The sequence below is a fragment of the Rhopalosiphum padi genome, chromosome 4 (genome assembly GCF_020882245.1).
Source record: "Rhopalosiphum padi isolate XX-2018 chromosome 4, ASM2088224v1, whole genome shotgun sequence".
Taxonomy (NCBI): domain Eukaryota; kingdom Metazoa; phylum Arthropoda; class Insecta; order Hemiptera; family Aphididae; genus Rhopalosiphum; species Rhopalosiphum padi.
The window spans coordinates 44,686,510-44,710,220 of record NC_083600.1 but is presented as its reverse complement, the minus strand read 5'-3'; the positions used below and the strand labels follow the sequence as shown (position 1 = coordinate 44,710,220).

The following is a 23,711-nucleotide window of genomic DNA, read 5'->3' as shown; positions in this document are numbered from 1 at the left end:
AAAAAACATTATAATATTATTATTATTATATATATATATATATATATATATAGCATATCAAACGGTATTGAAAAACTTAACGTATTTGTGACAAACAAATAAAAAAAAAAAAATAAGTGCCATAAGTACGTTCCTAAATAAAACATTTTTATAAGAAAACAAAAAAAAAACAATTTTCTATAGGAACTTAATTACGAGATGAGCGTGTTCTTCTATATAGCATATTATATAGAGCAACGTCGTTCAAACGAACATACCACGGGTAAACAATATAAACTTCACGTATTATCAGTTATCACAATAATTTATCTTTGTATTGTACATTACAACAATAAACTATATCAATATAGTAGCATCTTATGTAATATTATATACACTGTAATTTATAAGATATTTTTACATATAAAAAACATTAGTATATTAGCAATCATAATACACCATACATATTATTACGCATCCAAAATAAAATATTATTTTGCCACGCAATTTACAATTACATATATACAATTATCTGTGGCCTAAGACTCATCAGTCCTATTGCAAATTTCGAGTCAGATCTACCGTTTGTTCAGCCTGTACCATATCACTGTTGTCGTCAGCACGTAAGTGCAAAGAAAAAAGAAGCATATGTAGAAAAATTCGGGATAAATGTTCACTTGGGCGAATTCCATTTCGGTGAGAAACTTCATTGGATTCTTATAATGACAGTACATTTCGTCGGCGCACGGTAAGACGTCTCTGCCGAAGCCGTACAGCGTATACACGAGACTCTGGAACGACCCTCGTACAAAACTGAAATAGTGAAGCCACACATAGATGGCAGGAATGTCCGTAAACCGTATTGCAAAACCAAACACGGACAAGAGCACCACAAACACTGGTCCGACGAATACAGACACCTAAAACAAAGATTTATTTTATTTTCACGCTTTTTTTTTACACGACAAGGTTAGGTTAATAATCGTATTTAAAGGTTTTTCATTATAATTTTGGATAAAATATAATATTATGCGATCTAATCAAAAATATGAAATTAAGAAACATACTAAAAATATTTGAAAAAAAATTATATTTCAGACATCTTGAGACATGAATCGTATATTTCGTATATCAATATACAAGTTATTGATATAGTATCTATTGTGTATGTATAATAATAATTGTAAAAAAGTGTTAAAAATAAATAAACACATATATTATGAAACAATATATCGTGGTAAAATCGTTTGATAATGATTAATTCACACCAAGATAATATTATGTAAATAAGTAACCCTGGCATAATACAAATTTATTGATTTAAATAATATTTTCTAACCTTAATATCATTAATAATTCCAATACTCCGTAGAAATTTCGTAGTATTTCGATTGGAAACTGGTGAATGGCCAGTATTTATTAACAAAGAGAATAGAAGTAATATAATAAAATTTACCTTGACTGGCATAGTAGCGCCGCACAAGAATCCGGTACTCTGCGACGTCAGGGAAGTAACTACCAAAAAAATAGTGAAGTAACTGAATCGCATCATTTCCAGTGGTTGGTTCGTCATTATATACGACGGCACGATATAGACGAGGCAGCACAGTATCTATGATAAAACAAAAATAATTAATATTATGATCGGTGACAATGCACATTTATATGTACTATTTATTTCTTAAAGGGTCATAACACCATAGACAAATAATTATAGACTGAGTTCCACTTAATGTCAATATACGTTTATAGAACGAGAATCAATCGTTTATTGGGATGAAAAGAGAAAACCCTAAACCAAATTTTAGACTAGCATGGAAAATATAAAACACAACGCTCAAGTGAAATCTACTACCACTATTAACAGTTATTTTCTTTATTGATTGATTTATTTATGTATTTTTAACAATATGTTTAATATAATAATATACGAGAAAAGGGTAATTAACAAAACACGACTTATGAATTCAATAGGTTAATAAAATCCATTAATCATAATTCACCGATTTTTATTGTATTTTGTGACCTCACCTGAAACGGTATTTCAACCAACAGTATGGATACCATGTACGGGAAAAGTGTGAACCAACTGTTAAAGTGTTCCCGCTTCAAGACCTTGTATTCTAATGGAACTGTATAGACAATAACAACGGTTTTTATAAATATCAATACATTCACACAACAAAGATAACAGATATTATTTAAAATACCATACTAATATTATATACTCACAAGACACGATAACAGCCATTTGGCCGGTGTAAACCAAAAACAAATTGGTACCGTATACGAACACCATGTTGCTGATCACTACCGACGCGTCGTTGCCCACACCACGGTATAGGTATCCAAAAATAAGAGCAATGACGAAATGCGCGATGACTCGCAGCATAAGGTTTGTCTGAAAATGTTTAAATAATCTACGTCAAGACAAGTAAAGTGGATGAACTTTCTTTTTATGATAACCCCGAAAATAAATTTTTAACATAAGTGAAGTTGACACTACACTTGTAGTACATTTACATCAAACACTTCTAACAAGTATATTTGATGCATGTTAGACACTGTAGTAGATTTGTTAGAGTACTTTTTACTTCAACTTTAAAATCGTTAGACATGACTATCAGACTGATAGACTCGATGTTACGGAAAACGATTTTTAGAAATCCTAAGATTTATTAAGCGTTATAAGAAAAATTTGACACTACAGACCTATAATTTGGTAAGTTATAACTAACAAGTTCTAACAACGTCCAACAAGCAACAATAAACTTGTTAGACGTGTATGCTATCAGTATAGTGTTTACTTCGGGGAAACACTTTTTTTTTTTATTAAATTACTACGATCAGCATTATATTCGCATGCTATATTTATATACAGTACAATTGAATAAATATTAAATATTGTTTAACCGTGTGTTATCATGTAATTCATACACAATTGGTATTAGTTATATTTTACTCACTTTGTTACGTTTGTACATGATTACATTTCGCAAATACAAATGATAAGCCTGTAAATAAAATGGTGGTTTGTTCTTGATCTTGGTTTTAAGTGGTTTTTTCTTATCAATAATATTATTATTTTTCAAGCACGTGCCTAGAAAACGAATACATTTATTTATGAATTATCATCACCGCGATTATACATTAAAATTAAGGTATAAAGAAAACGCACCATTTTCTAGTTGTAATTCTTGATCACTGGAAATTAAATGACAATTATTGTGTCCGTTAACGTATGTGATTTTGGTTGTATCGGCCAGTTTGTCCAGTACATCAGTACCATATTCGCCTATTGCCACTTCGATCACTAATATAAATTAACAAAATAATAATAATATACAATATAAATAAATTTAAAATACAAAAATCAATAACTCAAATGACTAAATTAATCTTAAATAAGTTTTTATCCCATAATAAATCAAATTAAATATAAATAAATATTATAACATTAATTTTGACGATTTATGTGCACTTAATCTGGAGTTTGAATACGTATGATAATTATTCACTCTAATATATTCCTAAATAATTCAAGATAGAAATTTTAGTATCTTATATTGGTATTATGGTTTTCAATCAATACAAAAGTGTAAATTTAAAAAATAATATGATAAACTTATTAACATTAAAAAATATACGTCTCAAAAAATATTATTTTTTAAATAGTACAGCTGAACAAGTTGATAAAAATTATCTAAGTCATCAATTTAATTTAAAATTACCTAAGAAAATAAATTATTTTTTTAATTGGTAAACATGAATTTTTCAAAAAGTGCTTTGAAAAAAATGAAAAGTTATGAATTCATGCGATCAATTGATTAAAACATTTTAACTTTGAAACTTAACATAAAATGTCTTATATGTGTTGTTATTATTGGCATTTAGTTTCCATGAAATTACTTAGTGTATGAGTACACCTGTGACATAGGTACAGGATATATGCTTTTCAACTTTTTTTTCAATACATGCCGATTTTAAACCGTGTATTTATTATCGTCATAGCTGATACACCGAAACAGGCACGTATAATTAGGGTTCAATTTTTTTTTTTGAGGGGGGGGGGGGTTAAATAATTTTGAATACAATTTTTATCATTATTTTTTTTATACGATTCATATGAACCCCCTTAAATACGTGCCTGCACCGAAAAATTAATAAACAATTATAATAGGATTATACATCGTATACTTACAGAAGTCTGCGGGATTGTGATATGGTGGACATACGATGGACCGTTCAGCAAAATAAGGAATAACAAAGTTAGGAGGTCCTTGGTAGATACACTGGCCCGAGCTCAACGCATAAATTTGGTCGAACTTTTCAAACAGTAAAGCACTAGGCTGGTGCAGTGTGCACACCATGGTACGACTTTGGTTGTGGGCTAGGTCGGCAATCAATGATACGAAATGACTGCAAGATTGGCTGTCCAAACCACTATAAAAATATTTTTTGATTTAGTTCATGTTGTATCATAATATAAATTAAATTAAATAAACGTCACCCTTAATATTTTTACTATATTATACCATACTTACTAAGTATACTTAAACATGTATAACATTTTGATTCGACGCATCAGAACTATCTATACTTTTATGAGACAGTGTAATATTATATTGGTTTAAATTTGAGTATATTAATTGTATTTGCTCTACGTTTTAACATGGGATAACCTACAAGTAACGTGTCTCAACACACTCGTACTAAAAAATAAGTGTATAGTTATGAATTATACTACGAAAACAAATAGAACGATTTTGTTTTAAATTGGATTCAAAATTCTAAAATGTGTGATGTGATCATAACTATAATATATATTCCACTTTAGACCAATCATAAACCGAATATATTAGTATATAAGATTTCATTAAGGTGTTGGTATCACAGATGGAAAAATATCAGTATTGTTGAAACGTAGCCAAGTGAAAAGTCCCGATGTCACAAGATAAAAACACACAAAGAATTTGTTTTATGCTAGAGATCATCCGTTGGCGTTCTGGATGACGTCATAGTGAATGAATCAGAGTAATTACAATGAAAATAATGATAATAACATACGATGAAAGGATTGTTCCGTGTTGAACAACAAAACTGGTCCAATGCTTTTGTACCGTAATAAATAATAACAAATCAACAAAAATATATACGCAAGATTACGTAATGGGTTTTAAACGATCGTTTTATAAAAACCTGTACGTATACCTACTAGAAGTTTGATTCTTTTTATACGAGAGTTCATTCGGTTTTATGCCTCTTTTGTGTTTTTTACCGTAATCATTCATCAAAATCAAACACTGAAGACAACACCTATATCAGTTATATGTTACAGGTATACAAATGAGACGTTAAGAAAGTTGACCTTCAAAAAAGTCACGTCGTAACTGACTCGTGAAAAGTGTTATTAAAGAAACCACTGTCGACCAATTGTATACATATTAGATATATACATTATACAATAGCCTTATTTTTTAAGTGATACTTGTAACTTAAAAATTAAATCAAAATCATTTTTGTGTCTGGCGAATTAAAAAAAAAAAATACCTATAGAATGATTATTTTACTAATATCATATTATCTAGGTATCTACTAAGACTAAGTAAATGAACGAACAACCGGTAACCAAAACGTAGTTACACAAATAATTCAATACTTATAACTTACGCGGTAATAAGTTATAACTATACGTATTTCATGATTAAGAATAGGTACATACAAAGTTTATACTGTATTTCCACATAGTATTTTGTAATTGTTTTTTACAATGTGTTATTATTATTATTATTAATTATTAATTATTAATTTATTATTATTATGTATAAGTTGACAAAATGTTTCAATTTTCAAAAATGGAAGTGGTTTTGAATATTAAATTGAATCTAGCTTTTGCTTTAGAAAGGGTAAACTTAAAATTCCTAGTACATATTTTTATAATTTTAAAAACAAACAAAAAATTAAGGAAAATCGAGAATTTTTACGTAAATCCAATTTAGACAAATTCGATTTTGTTTTTGATGAAACTCGAAAACAAATAACCGTAGATATGTGAAATTTTCAAAATATTTGGATTGTTTTTAAGCTATTTATGTGTATGAGAAACTTTCAATTTTTTTTAGTTTCTGTTTATTTAATACAAAACTTAAACTTTCAAGTTGTTAACTTTTCTATTAAAAAATATCAAAAATCTATAGTCAAGATATGTTTTTATTAGCGTTTTTAATTAGAATTTTGACAAAATTCATAAAAACCGCAAAAATTAGTGAATTATTTTTTTTTGGTTCGAAATTCAAAAAAAAAATGTTTGTTTTTATACCTAAGATTAAAAAGTATAATAAAAAGTTCTTAATTAGTTTTTGATATGAAAAAAATCTGCTTACCGAAAAGCCAAATTAATTTTTTATGAGCAGTTTAAGTTCAAAAGATGTTCACTTATTATAGTTACTCGACACCTAATATGTATACAGCAGAGCGGTATCCACTTACCTATCTTTTTAATTATGGATATACAACATAGAACAAAAATACTTAAAAACTTTCATTAATTAACTTTGTAATAATGGTTCGTTTAAATCAATAATAATAATAATAAAAATGTAATTTAAGTATTAATATTAAAAAAATATTAACTCCGAGTATATATAATAAATAATATACATTACTAAGGTTCTTTTCTGTCCCTATACTAATTTATTTATTTCTATTCATAATTATTTACTTAAAAAAAAAATCAAATACCCAATTTATTTTAAGGAAAATTAAATTTTTACTGAAATAATAATAATAATAACACATTATACTTATTGCAAGGTGTGTACTCACGTGGTGGGTTCGTCTAGGAACAATATTGACGGGTTGGTTATGAGTTCTAAAGCGATGGACAGTCTCTTTTTTTGGCCTCCGGATAGCCGTTTGGTGATGGTGTCTCCGTGAACGGACAAACCCATTGCGTCAAGCAAGTCCTCCACTTGGCTGGCCTTTGATATAGCCGACACGGTTGTCGATAACTTGAGATGGGCAGCTACCGTCATCGATTCCCTGACGGTCAACAGGTCGCGCACGTAATCGTCCTGCTGTATGTAACAGCTGATGTTCGCCATTTGTTTTTCCTCTCGCAACGAGTCGTTCAAATACACTTGGCCCGAACTTCCACTTATCCTGCAATTTATATTTAAATCACGTCAGTCAGGCTATTTATTATAACGTATCGGTAACGATTCGAAATCATGACCCTGAAAGATCAAGCGCTTGTGGTCTTATATCAATAATAAATTATTTACAAAATCGCAACTAGAGGGAAATTTCAGTGGCTTTTGAAGTTTGTCAATGGAAAAAATATTCATACCTACAATAGAGCAGATATAGATTTGATATTTATGTAAGACATACAGGTACTACTTGTAAAACTTACTTTGATAGAGATTCAATCGGTTTCGTTTTTTTTTTTTTGGATGGGAGGGGGTCAAAACTAAGATCAATTAAACACGTTTACTTTTGTTAATTTAGGTATCTCAAGTATTATTTCAACAAGCAACAAGCAATAATACATAATATACAAAACGCACATATAAATAATGCAAACACAGTAATAAATTCTATAACAGAAATGAAAAAAATTGTTATTGAATATCTTTAATATAATAAAATGTTGTTATTTTCGAAATTAGATGGGTAAGATTAAAAATTAAAACTTACTATTGACTCCAAAATAGTATTCGATTTAATTATTTTTCAATAATAAAATGAAAAATTGTGCCAGTATAATACAAGTTTTAAATTAATAATACTCATTAAATATGCAAGTTTTTTTGGAAGACATGTATTTTTTGAGCGAGTTTCATGAAGTCACTTATTTCATTTTAATTCACAATTATAAATTATAGTTAATATTTATTATTTAATTCGCATTGTAGGTATAACAATACATTTTTTATTATTATAATGTATCATTGTGTATAATTCATCAATAAAATACTGCGGAAATATTAAGTTATTCCTCTTTATAACTGGCAATTTGAGTGCAGATGTTGTCCAAACTATTTAAAAAATGCACGGAGCGTTGCCTCAGTGTGATTTTAATTGACCACGCCGTCACACGCGGAAACTATACTCGGGCTCCAATTATTGATATTATCATATATGCAAAGTATTCATATTTATGTAACGATTAACAAAGATATATTACATTATTTATATTATATATATAAATTAAATATGACTTCCTCGGTAGTAAAAATTGTATTAGAACAAACAAATTAAAAACACCTATAGTATAGCAATACTACTCTAAGACAAAGTATAAAAATAAAACTTTTTAAATTTTTCCATTTAAGAATATGGTATGTATTATAAGAAATTTACGTTAAAATTATTTAGTAATATAGTTTTTAGGTTAGCATTCGATTTTTCAAAAAAATTTAAATACCCTTAATGTATATAAATTTATGCCATGGCCTTCGTGTTTTAATGTGTTTCAGCGGTCAAAATCTTTGGATGTGCCTTGTGCCTATTACTAAAATATATACGAGGATAATTCTATAAATATTTAAAATTAAAATGTTTAACAATTAGACGTATTTAAACATTTTTTAAATTACTTGTTAATTGTATAAATATTTGTTTTGAACAAGCAAAATAACAATCTAAGCTACACAAGTATAATTTAATCATTTATTATGAGGTAACTAACTAATGTGTTGATTTGTAATTTGTATACATAAAATATTACACGTGGCTTATTATTCACGTACCTAAGTGTTTACCTGCATGGTTATCGAATCTTGAATAAAGAATAATAATATAATAACTATTGTTTATCGGGAATTAATTCGAAATCATATTAACCCATCAAAATACAAATCATATTTTGATAAGTATATTGTTATAAAATAACGAATTTTTTTTCTCACAGTGTTCAATATTATACAAAGATATGTAATAAACTATCTTGGTTTGTGTTTACATTGAAAACTAACTAAACACATGATTAATTTAATTTAAATACACTGTATACAAAATTGTTTGTACAAGTGCTACGCTGCTATATATATCGAATGTGATTGAAAAACTATTCAATTATTGTATTTGTATTTTTTTTTTTTTACAATAACAATATAATCAACTGACAATTATTGTCATGAGTGTAATTAAAAAATAAAAGTCAGTGTGACATTGTTATTTCCCTTTATTTGATTTATACAATCTATACAAATTTGGTATAATAAGCATAAGTGATATTTACTGAAAACAGTTCGATAATAAATAAAACTTGATCTGGAGAAGCCGCTATCGCTATTTATAACACTCCTCCAACTCCTTGGTTTTAAATAAAAAGAATAATGACGTTGAAGTGTGGGTTACGACATTAGTTTATTTTCGACTTCTAGAGGAATAGGCAAGAATTTATTGAGATTATTTTTTGATAAGATAATTTAAAGACATGATAACAAGTGTAAGTCTTATAGCTATTTTTGCAATTGTATTAAGATTTTAATTTTTAAGTATACATAATATAAAGTTTGATTTGGAACATAAAATATTGTTCTTTTGATAGGCCAAAAAATCTTTTAGGAAGTATGAAATGTAGTTATTTTAAATTTATTTAAGTTGAATTATTCTAATAGAGTTAAAATTTGTATGAATTTTGTCTAGGCAGATTTAAGAAGGAGTTTGTAAAGATTTAGTTTTAAAAGAAGTGTTAGCTTAGATTTTAAATGGATAAATTGTTTAAGTGAACGCATGGGCGTGAAATCGTATTTTTATTTAATGATGTTATACATTTTGAGTTATTTATTAGAAATACAATAAATTTAAATCTTATTGCAAGTATAAAATACTTCTAAATATTGGTGATAATTTCAGTACATTTTTACCCAACCATATCGTCTACCATATCGACTTTTATATCCAGGTATTAAAACATATATTTTTGTCGCCTTAAGGTCGTATAGATACAACGCAAACCTACAACCAAAATACTTGATGTCTTGTTTAACAAAAATTACATTTCCTACTTAGGTTTTTTACTCCAATAAAACAATAGCCCGTAAGCTAGTATTTATTAATAGTACATTTTAATCTATTCATAATACTGAATTACACACTATGATACACGACGCTTATTAAAATATTATTGCTTTAATGCACTCACGAATATCCGGCAAGAACGTTGAGTAATGTGCTCTTGCCGCAACCCGACGGTCCCATGATCGCCGTTAGTTGTCCAGACCGGAAACTGCCGTTAATTCCGTGCAAAATCTCTTTTTTCACTAGAAACGAAAAACAAGTATTTACAAACCATGACACTTTTTAATTATACCTATTGTGATACAAAGCTTAGGTATATTATTATTAAAATCATAGATCACTTGTACAATAGATTAGTGATAATACATAATTATATACGTAACGCGCGTGCAGTGTAGTCAAACTTTTATGGAATACACTTCACTAAATAGCGTCAGCGATTATATAAACGCAATATACTATATCGTATTAGAGAAATAAAAAATTAAGATTTAAATATATCAGATAATCATTTCAGAAATGTATACTTAATACTTATAATAAACCATCATATTAATATGACGCGTTATATACGTCAAGTAACACACATATACTTTAAATATACTTTCGACTATCTTAAATAAAGGTAATAACAAATAAATAAGTGCATATTATGTCTATAATACTTTAAAAAATATAATTGCCAATATGTCTACAATTATTAAAAAAAAAAATTAAATAATTCATATATAATCGTAGTCGAATTTTATTAAAAACCATTGTGACTTGTTTTAATTATAGGAACATTATTATTTTAAATTATGAATAAAGTTTAACCATTCTAATTTAATCCATTTTTATTTCAATTTTTTTTTTTCAAAATAATTTTCAAAATATTTTATCAATAGTATGAGCAGCACCTACCTAGGCTGGAAAAAAATTGGAATTAGAAAATATTCGTTTGACACGAAAATGTTTGATACCTACAAGAGAGTATACAATTCAGTATACAATTTGATAACTTACATAGTAATTATATTATATTTATTTTGTGCGTGCTATTAAAAAAATGTTGAGCTTTACCAGATACCAGCAAAACTTCTGATGTCACCCATAGTCTCCTCGACCTGGACCTTAAAGTTTAATTTAAAATAAAAAAAATAATCGATATGTCTGGGTTTCTTTTGTGAGAAGTCAAAGGTCGTTTTAGATTTATGAAACAACAATGTCACCGAAGAACGAAGCGACAAGTTGGATTGACAGTTTGTTGGGGCGGAAACGAATTTCAAGGCGGAAATCGCTCGTTATATCATTTGATATGTACTTATATAGATATTTATAATATGATTATGTATCACTCCGCGTCAGATAGATACGGTTTTACTAAACATTTTATTCTACTCGCAGGTTCACCTTTATTTATATTGCACATTCCAAGGCTACAACCACGGGTGACATACACATATCTGGGTATTCCTTTATTTATTTTAGTATTTTGATAGGTATAATTAACCGATTTTTTTTTTTTACACAAAGTAGTTAATGCAATATTTTTTCGTGATATAGTTTTATCATTATTAATCAATGATATGAAATATATTACAAGTGATCGAACAAATAATAAAATAAAATCATGGTATTTTATATTTTCGAAGTATTTCCGTATAATTATTATATAGGTATTTTACTCTTGAACGATGCTCTTCGTCGATACTGCACGTTATAAACAATTTATTGTTTTGTTTTGTTTTGTTCAATCAACAACAATATTAGTAATATTACATCATATTATTATTATATTATAAATTATGATATTATAATAAGTAATATAAAACAGAAATAATCCAATCAATTATCGCAGATCGAACATGAAAATTATTTGGGTCATTCGATGGCCGTGACACTCAACTTGCCTAGTTTCCCGCATAATGGTATATGCTCTGCGTTCGCCTCCTTGTACGTATAATATTATAATATTGTTTGGATCGAAGGCCGCCGATGCGCGACGGCAGTTACGCTTATCCTGAAATTATTTTGCTACTGCCAATTGATATTTATAAATAACTATTACAATGATATAAATTACAATTACATCCTAGTTGAATAGTAAAACTCCCGTGGGGTGATAATTGTTTATAGTTAATTGTTTACAGTTTTTACAGTGTATTCTTCACCGGAAACCATCAACTTGATCTTGGATTATAACACGAAAGAAATAAAATCTATAACTATAGACTTAGGTTTTTAATTCTATAATTGCCATGGCATGTCATCAAATATGACACAGCAGCAGGATGTGAGTTTATAACATTATCGTTGATTATATTTAATGATATTATATTATGGTTTGTTTTTTATTTTAACTCCTACGAAACATTTTATCGACTACCATCAAAGTTATTATTTTCATTACTAAATAGTAAATAGTAGTACCTATACTAGCTAGCATACAATATATTTTACAGTACGTATTATGTTTAAATGTATTTTGAACATACACGATAGGTACATAATTTTTAAGGATTTCAGTCATTTGATAAGTTTGGTCCATAATAAGCAAAAATGAAAAATGTATTGAAAATTAAAAACAATAATGATTATCGCCAAATTATTTTCCAAAACAGCTGTGAAAGTATGTGAAAATAGAATCAGAATGTTGATTGTACTTGTAAACAATATTATAGTTTTAAATAATACACTTTTAAACTATTACTATATATTATGTAATATAGGTTAATACGAGTAAATATCGAAAAACTAGTAGAATTATATGATCAGTTATCACAACATAATGATATTAAAATAATTTGAATAATTGTCTACTATATCGGACATCTATGATATTATCGTTTAATCCATGCGTTTATTTATTTCTTTTAGGCTTAATATATGAATAAAAAATTGTAAGTTTAATTTTCAAAATAGTGAGTCTAGCGGGGTTAGGAATTAAAGATATACTATAATTTAAATAACAATTACTAAATAAAAATCCTTTTGAATATCCAATATAAGAAATAAATTAACAATAGATTAATATACAATAAATAGAAATATTAATTTATTTACAATAATTTAATATGTATAGATATTTATTACTCGAAACCATTTTTTATTTAATTGGTCATTTTAGTAATTGTATAAAACTTATCACTAACTTTAAACTGTTTTTTGTTGACTATAAAAAGATTAAATTATCATCTCGATTTGAAAATTGAAAATAATATTGCATTAAAACATATTATCATTGATTATAAATACTAGTATTTATAATCACTGATACTATACACGTTAAAATTAATTTCCAACTTATAATTATGTACCATAAGTCCATTATATGAATATAATAGAAACATAGAAGCCTTCTATGTATAAAAAAACATCACGTTCCCCGAATAATAAAAAAACATTGTATAACTAATAGAATCATTATAACTCGGAAGCTATTCTCAAAATCTAAAAGTAAATAAGTTGTATTACCTAGACACTAAATATATTTTATAAAATGTTATTACTTATTAACTATATACTATTATAGTAATAACTAATAAATATAGAATATTTAGAAAAATAGATTATATAATTATATTTTACTTAGAATTTACATAGTAAAATTCCAATAATGCTGTTAGTCATAAAAATTTAAAAAAAAATGTATTTCATTGCATTTATTCCGCAATGCACTACATATTATAATATACTTGTAATATCATGATAGTATTTATAGAACTTATTCTCTATAACACAATGTCAATAGTTGGGAAATATATTACATTTTCTTCTGATTCTAACCTTTACTATTAATTTCGTAAAATGTTATCATTTTGATAAATGGGCGATTAAGTATATAAGATTTAATTATTAGAATCCTTATACATTTGTTTCGTACATTTACGTACCAATGATAGAAACAGGAACAATGATAAGAGGTTATTGAACTGAATTAAAATATCGAATTAATAATACAAAAAATGGGGGAATTATTTGAGTATTAAAAAGGTCATTATTTTTATCAATTATAATATTTTAGAAAATATGTTGGATATAAGTTTATTCTTTAAATTTGTTTAGTTTGATAATAGAGTATTTTAATATTTTAATTAGTTTAATTGTAAAAATCCAATGATATTACTGCTAACTGCTAAGTATTGTACTAGAAATATTTTATAGATTTCGAAATAATTATGTTTTCCCGTAATCTGATTACTTCTCATAAAATATGTATAATATAATCGTTTTTTTTTTTTTTTTGTTATTATAATTTTGAAACATGTATCACAAAAAAAGAACAACAATGTAATATATATAATAGACCACAATCATCGTTATTATTTATTTCCAAAATTACATAAAAATATAATTACTCGAATTAAAAATGCAATTAAGATATTAAATAATTGAAATAAAACAATAAAATTGAATACGTATAACTGTAATATTAATGATAAGATGGGTAAGTACACGATATAAATATATAATAATGTATAATACAAGTTATATGTAGTTCAGTAGTTAGAAACATTTAAATATGTCTTTCGAACGTTGCTCGAGATAATTTTAGAACTTTTTTTGGCATAAAGCGCCAGAAATACTAATTAGTTGGCTTAATATCACATTATTTACTATTTATGAATCTAAAATATAGCCAATAATGAGTGATAGAAGAAGCTAATATATTGCCTTGTTTTTATTGGTTTTATTGTATATAAATTTAATTATCAACCAAAAAATTTCAACAATAATTTCAAGAAAATTTAACATTATTTCAAATTTAATAAAAACTCGATTTCCATGATTTATTTATGATTATATAAGACAATATTACCTGTATACACTTTCGATTATTATTGTTAGTCGGCCATTGACATTACAGAAAGAAACCGGTTCAAGGTCACCAAGACTCCAGTTTGCCACAATAATTGAATAATTCACTAATAACTTATAATAATTTACAATTTGTGTAGAAACCTGACTAATTACTTGCGGTTATAACATTTAATTAGTTTTAAATGCATATCTATTTTTAAATCGGATGACATACACTATTTGCAAACATTATTACATGTTCAATATTTTTCAGCATTTATACATTATGGCACATAATACATCGATATATTTCTACTGAATGCGTATTTAATATTCTAATACAACTATTTTATACAACATAAATCATAATTAAGTAAGCAAGTAAATATATTATAATATGCTTATATACCTCAGCAGTAAAAACCACGAGAGGGAGGTGTAATTTATTCTCCGAACCCACGAACATCTTAATTTAAACTACGAATCAATACCATTGTTGAAATCTTAGTATTTCCTATTGTTATCTTTTCGTTCTCCATTAATTCATTTTATTTTTAAATATTTAAAAATATAGCTTTATATCTATAATCAAGTAGGCGATATAAAGTAAAATATGTGTAAATTCTATGTTTCTATAAAATAAAATATTATAATTTATACAATAAATAAACAGCGAAACGTATTAAGTAATTACCAAAATTAATTTAATTTGTGATAGCCTGACCCTTTTTAGTTTTCTTTTTATACTTGAATTCGTTGTTTTGTCTACAATTTTTTTTTACTGTTAAATGCTTTCCATAGACCAATATTCCTATAAAACCTTAATTTTTATATAATGTGTATTTATAGTAGAGGTTATAATAATGTCAAGGTCAATATCACTAATTGAAAGGTGTTATAAGTGTTATAACCATTGGTTCATAGATCGATTTTATTTTAATAAGTTCGGCAACATACCTAATCGTATTTGCCGAAAACCATACATATTATGTACACTCGAATTGGTTAGAATATTTAATAATAGAAAAATGTCCTGCACTTCTATGAAACGACAAACGGGAACTGATTTTTTTATAGATCACAATCGGGACGCCTCGATAATACAGCACGTAAGGCACGGCGGGATTGAAATAAAAAATCACAAACATAAACCAGAAGTGACGACGACTACGGCTACCGAAATTATTACCATCATGTACGGCGTGTTTCATATTATATATTTTGTACAGTCGCGTTCCGTATAGACGTCACACAGGCAACTGCGTTGAGACGCGCCGACAATATCAAATTATTGTACGTGTCATCGGCGCCGGCGTAGGCGGTGCTTCATCGAGTTATTATTTTGAATCACAAGAATATAATATAGTTATACGATGATAAAAATTAATATCACAACTAAACTATACAATATTATCAAGGACAATTAATCGCCAAAACAGGAAGGAGAGTATACCACATCCTATTAAAACTCAGACGTAAGCTATTGGTGTTTATGGTGGTAGGTGTATGCACATTATATTATATTTTATTTAAATTTTTTTTCACTGTTTATCGAAAACTGTCACGCGTCATGTGTATCCGTTGTAGCTAAATGAATATTATAATATACGATTCTGAAGTGTGGGCAACCACAGATACTGGTACGTTATCATATATATGAGTCATATTATGACTACCCTAATTTTTGTTTTAGTTCATTTGTCAACAATCACGATTGCTCATAATTATCGACTGTTAAAAATAGTCTATACAAAAAATATCAACTACTATTTTCATAGCAAGGTAAATCACGCAATAGCCACAAAATAAAAACGTCTTATCCATCCAAAAAACCAATTCCGATTGCGACCAACATTATAGCAATTTAAAAAACAATTATTACCAATGTATATATTAATTTTTAACTATTATTATCACTTTCAAGTATCGGTAATAATTATAATATTGCGCGGTACGTCCAATACAATTTACTTGTGTAATTTCAATTATATTATTTTTAAAGATTTATAGTTTACTCCTTCACTTTTTACCTAAATCAAAATTATAATCGAAACAATTTTAATTTTAATTTTTTTTTTTATATAATATACAATGTAACAATAATAACATATTATGCTTAAAAAAATTAATTTATTAAGAATAGAAAAAAATGACTAATTAATAATATTGGTTCTTAAGAGGAATGGTTATTGTAGCTTATTACTTTAAAAGTTTAAACTTTAAAATATTAAATAAATAAATAGAAAAAAAATCAAAGATCATGTACATCTTTAACACAGTGCTTGATATAGTTTAGAGACTATATGGGTGAGGTAAAAAGTAACAAGTAGTGTAGTTATGGATAACATAAATAGATAAACCAGCAATCAAAATTCAAAAATAATACTCATACAAATAACACTCGTTATTATAATTGACCAATTTATGTTATATAATACGCGGGTAATGTGTTTGAACTGTTTGAAAAGGACAAAGAAACAATATACATCTTTTGATTGACGTTCTAAAAATTAGACATTAAAATATGAGTATGTTAAGACAATGTTAAGTACGATTAATTTTAGTTTTAATAAGATACTAAACATTTCCTAACAAAATCCAACTTGACTTTATACCTAATCGTTAACTCATCATGTTAGTTTTGATCTTGAACTTTGACGTGATAAAAAATTGAAATAATTCACACAGTCATTCGATTTCAGTGCGTATAAACGTTACGTCCTCCTCCAAAGACAATTACCTAGAGCACTTGTTTGCCATTTTAAATATAAATTATAATCTCATTATGAAATCTGGATATTTTTATTTGAAAAAAACCTATACCAATAAGTCCTAACCTTGAATCTTGATGACCATACATTAAAAAAAATTAAGTAAAATACTAATAATAATTTTGAAAATATTTACATTCAGAAAAACTACGAACAATTAATAGCACAATATCTAAACATCGTCATTTATTATTATCATACCTAATATATTATACAGTCACTTGTCATATTCGAATACAATTTGGCAATTAGTAAAAAATTAAAAATATTCAAATAACTTAAACCTAGTTATGCAATTAGCATAACAAATATAAAATAAATTTAAAAAATATTTGTTAAAACAAATAGTTCTTATCAACCGTATACAGATTTAAGCTCTTTAAATCAATTGTTTACCAATAAAAATCTATAGAACGGCTGAATAACTATTTTGAAATTATAATTCTTTAAAATAATTTAACCTGACCCGCTCATACTGTGGTTAAGACTCAGACATTGCATTTGAAGTATTAAGTAATTGATTATATAGGTATGTATGGCGGGGTGTAATTATTACAATATTATGCACCTACGTCCCACATAATATACATCATATTATTGAGAAATTAATTAATATAATGAATAATGTTTCATATTTTTAAAATTTAATTCAATATTGTTTGATTTTCATCTCAAACAAATCGGATAACAGGATTTATTAACATAATTTATTATTACATTTGTATATTTTATGTTGTATGATAAAAAAATTAAAAAAAAAAAATAATAATAATATACAAAAATACTGCAATTCATTGCAGAGGCTTATAGTCTCGTTAGTCATTAAAGCCTTTAGACTTTAGGACTTTGGCACATTAATGTTTTATACCATTACTCATAAGATATATATGTCTTTTATCGATCAGGTTCACTAGAGTTCAACGACACAATTAAGTGTTAAAATTATAAAATATTAATATTATTTGAGCGTGATAAACTATTTTGAATTGAAATGATAAATTATAATAATTATAATAAACACACAAAATTATGTGTAAGTAAATATATTATACAGTGTTTTTCAAATATTTTAAACGAGTATTTATGGTATATGTTTTAAAGAAATTAGAAATAATATTATTTTTGTGTATTTTCAAAAAATGTTTTAAAACTGATTGGTGAATCCACAGTTAACATATATATTTCTATGTACAGAGAAATATATAATCAGGTACTTGGTAAATAATTTATTTATATCATTATTTGATCAGATATTTAATTATAGTTTATTAAAAGTTTTTCAACCTTAGATAAAAGGAGTAAAGTGACAGGTAATAGTTTTTCTCAACCAAATTGTATTATAGTACAACAAATATATGTACGTTGTACTGTATAATATTAGCTAAAATCGTATCTATTCAAGTGTAACTAATTACAAATCTTATAATTTACCAAAAAAAATTATATAGAATGATTCATAATTATTATATCATCGTATAATATTGCACAAAAATATTTAAATAGATAGAGCGCGATCGACGCAAGTCGTCACGTCTTCGTAATCGTAAAGTATTAATACCGAAAGACGACAACCTATACACCCGTCAGTCGTCACCCACCATAAAGTATTCAAGATTATTCTCGATTTACCAGCACACTCCTGTAATCTGTAATCTAATTGATAATATATTCGTATTACTCATGTTATAATGATTTATCATTCAATTTTAGATTCTGAGCGGAATGATGTGTATATTGATTTTACAATGATTTGGGTGTATATGTGAGTCTATATTTTTGTGTTTTTCAGTGCCTTTTGGATCAGTAAAAATGTTTAGATTTTCAACTATCTTTTTTTGAAGGAAAGTAAGTACAGCTGATCTTTTTTTTTGAAGGGGGTGTCAAAAATAAAAAATCCCCAGTACTTTCTTAACAACTAGAAAAAGTTAAATAAAATAATAAGAAACACCAAGAATATTTGTACTCGACCAGTTTTCAACAATCGATTTTTGTATTTTTACCAATATATTTCAGCAATTGTTTGTACTAGCATTTTTTAATATTTTTATTATTAAGCTATTTGTAAACATTTAAAATATTCTTTATTCCAAAGTATTTAGAAATTTAATTTTTTTTTTTTTTTGTTGACGCAGTACAAGTATGTACATTTATTTATATTTTATATGATTAGGTATAAATGAAATAAAATGTCATTAAAGAATAACTAAAAATATTTGGACTATAAAACAAGTAATTTTGATGCTAATGACAAATAAATTTTAATAATTTTTTTTTTTAAAATTAAAATAATTGAATTAAATATCAATGGTACTAAATTGCCTATGTTATTTTTTTTTTTAAACTATTCGTATTGCATAATACATACATATGATGGATGCAATCATTAATAATAAATAATAATTTATTTAGAATAGAAATCCTAGTTTATCTATCCAGTTGAAACGTATTACAATTAAAATATTGTCGTAATGCTCCGTTGACTACTAAAAAAATTGACGTATACAATGTTTCAACGAATTTTGATTTTATCAGCAGGACAGGATGCATGCTCCTTGTTCCATTGAAAAAATAATTTTATTATATTTTATACGTTTTAGTACCTATATACTATTATGAAATAAATATTCATTTTAAATAACTCACATAATATCAAGCATTTTGATATAGATTCAACAAGTAAATCCAAAATCAATTTAAATATTCAAGAATGAAATATAAAACTGTATATACTTAATGTGATGATTGAATCAAATAATTCAAATAGAATTTATTTAATGTGTAAAAGAAAATTACTAGCAGGAGTTAAAATCCAAGTTCGTAAGTTATATTCATTATAAATTATTCATGGTGTATATTTTGAGTGATGAGTGGCGGATAGAAGACAACTACAAATAAAATATAGGAATATAGAAATATCAAAATATAGAATAGTAATTTAACCTTGGCATTGATGAAATACTGTAATGGCAGAGAACATCGTATTAAATGTAGACATTTATATATTAATATTTATTAAGTGACTAGTGTACTTCCTACAATTTTATGATACATTGATTACTATTGAGGATTTAACATATTATATAATATTATATTATATTTATTATTTTAATATACAATTTGATTAAAAATAATATATTTTGGAAAATTACATTACGTAAATATACTTTGTAAGCTGTAACTTAGTTTATAATTTTATTGGCTTATTATTATCATGGTTTTTTGATATAAAATCAATACTAAAGTATTAATTACTAAATTGTTAAATGTATAATTTAAAAAAAGTCATAATATTAGAGTTATGCGGTTATAATATTTATAATGGAAAACTGTAATAATAATTCATCTCAAAATTCATTCGAAAATTATAACGAACAGTGCTCGATTTGAATGTCAAACAGTCAACAAAAAACGTTTCAACTGTCCGAAAAATATCGAAGCAAAAACTTCAAGAACCCTTAGTCATATCAGGTCCTTAAGAGAACCCAGGAAACCAAGAGCAATCTATACATTTTTCTATACAATAAATTTATAAATTTGAACTCAAGACAGTGAATGTTGTTATTCTGTATTAGTATATTGTAAAATGTATTAATATATATTTTTAGCTAGCAAGTTAATGAAGGCTAAGAATCATTGAAATTGAAGCCTTTTATATTAAAGTATAAAAAAAAAGTTTATAATAATTATTATTATTGTATAAGAATAGGATATAATGTATGCGATAACATAGTATCTATTTTTATTAAAAAGTAAAATGAGTATTATATGTATACAATAGAATTTAATGGATTTTTCTTTTTTTCTAAATCATAGGTATTTATAATTATATCGATCAGACTGGACTCATGGAATACCTGACTTAGATAACTTAGATCATATTATTTAGTAGCACCTATGAACTTGACATTTGAATACAATATAAGAGTATTACGCATATCATATTATTATGCGTTACTATATATTCCACATACTTTGAATATCTTTATTCATTATTATTTATTTATTTTTTTTAACTACAGAAACTTAAAATGTTATAAACATCCTATAATGTATGAACGTTATAAACCGACAAGCTTCATTCACAATCGTTTTTTGAATACAATAATATAATTATATAATATATATCTATTATTGATACAAAATGTATAATAGGTATCTATAATAAATAAAATTTACAACTATCTATAGCATCGATATGGGTGAAGCAAGGTGAGTGACCACCACGTAGTTATTTTTTGTCGAGCTTTGTTAATATAATTTATATACTCGTAAAAAAAAAATTATTTTTTTATCAGCTTCATTTTTTTAAACTACATTTTACTATTTATATTATTCTTATAAGCTTGACCCCCATATTTTACCTTGACAATCATATTTTTTTATTTTGATAATCATTTCTTCCTATAAATTATAATCTAGTATTCCAATATCTACATATTTAAATATATGTTTATTTATAATTTTATTTTATATTTTACCACACAGTATGAATTTATTTTAAACAAATATTATCTATTATTACCACTGTATTTATTACTTAGTACATTTCAGTATTCACTTAATATAAGTATGATTGTATACTTAATTTAATCAATAATTATTTATTTATTATTAATTTTTTTAATAGAATTAAATTAAAGACAATTAACATTTTAAATTCTGTTTCAATAAGTAGTTTTACGTATATAGTAATTTATACTTTTTGTTCGATATTCTTAGAAAAATTGTATTTAGTATTCAATGTTATAACAGTTCTCAAAAATAAAAAATTGCATATGTACTATACAAATATAAAATACATAAGACATATTATTACAAACTGTATAAATAATATTAATACATGTAATGGTACTAATACTAATAATATACATTATTTTTAAAAACACATTACAACCAACATTTATCGAAAGTTTCGTTCAAAATAATAATACTTTCCTCTTAATAATTATTTTTAAATATAGTTTTCGATTATATAACAAGGTATATCGTCTTATCACAATATCCACTCACGAATATAAAAACCATGATAATAAAAATAAACACAACATCAACATAATATTATGCTCATTTGCGTGAGATCAATTTATCGCCTAATACTACTAAAATTTATTTTTGGTACAGCTGTCAATATAATTGTTTAATAATTGACTAATTTAATGCTGATATAAAAATGATTCAATAAATAATAGTTATGATGATATAATTCAATAGGTAGGTGCAACAATTTTGATTTTGCAAGACTTTGTAAGTGTGTACACCCTTGTGTACACAGTGTACACTGTATACACACATATATAGGTACCTATACAATATGTAAATTGTACAAACTTAGACACTTAGTATTACGATGAGCCAATGGTTTTTTTTTATCCGTTTACCGATATAGGTACCTATCATTAGTAAAGTACCGCCTAGTTCCATCAATAAAATATTAAATACATATAGGTAAGTAGCACGGAGCCGACACTAACCTTTTTTGAACTTGCTGAACGTATTTACGGTATAGGTGAGATTTTTGAACGTCAAGTCGACTTCGGCCTTTTTCGGAAACAATTGCGTTCTTTTGCCGGTCACGTTGTTGTTGGACGCGTCATCGGTCCTATACTTAACGTCGTCCGCCATCACTTCTCCGTATGGGGTACGCGTATATTGGATATTTCGATACAAAGCACAAGTACGAGCTTATCACAGGGGCTTAGGAAAACAGACAACCGGATGGGGTGTGTGTATGCTTATAGTGTTTATATAAATAATTCCCAAAATACGACGACTGAGGTGTATCACGTCACGTTCGGACGCGGTGTGGATACATTTCGAGACTAAGTCTGTCGTCTATAATATATAAACACGGGGGGGATTCGCCCGGCGATTTGTCGCACGCAAAACGAGTCGAGAACAAAACAAAAAAATTATCGATCACGAACAAACTAATTTTATTTCCGTTAGAACTCGTTTTTCACGTGTTCGATATAATTTGTATTATAATGATTTCGATCGTTTTCGGGGGTTTCGTTCAACGGCCATGCGGGAGCTACAATTCGAAAAACGATTATTTTAAGAGGGAAAAATACGTGAAACACCAAACGACGGACGACCGGCGGCTGTCACTACTGGTGAACAGTAGTGTACTAGTGTAGTACTGTCTAGTGT

General features: G+C 26.5%; 1 protein-coding gene across 1 annotated transcript; it reads right to left on the bottom strand.

The window, feature by feature from the left end:
* On the bottom strand, positions 1-23,711 carry LOC132929673 (ATP-binding cassette sub-family G member 1-like). Its single transcript, XM_060995185.1, has 10 exons — positions 23,033-23,711; positions 10,133-10,250; positions 6,805-7,140; positions 4,181-4,422; positions 3,158-3,292; positions 2,946-3,079; positions 2,212-2,380; positions 2,011-2,111; positions 1,436-1,591; positions 1-899 (listed from the first exon to the last, which is right to left on the bottom strand). The coding sequence occupies exons 1-10, from the start codon at positions 23,181-23,183 to the stop codon at positions 558-560; spliced, it is 1,884 nt and encodes a 627-aa protein (XP_060851168.1). The 5' UTR covers positions 23,184-23,711; the 3' UTR covers positions 1-557.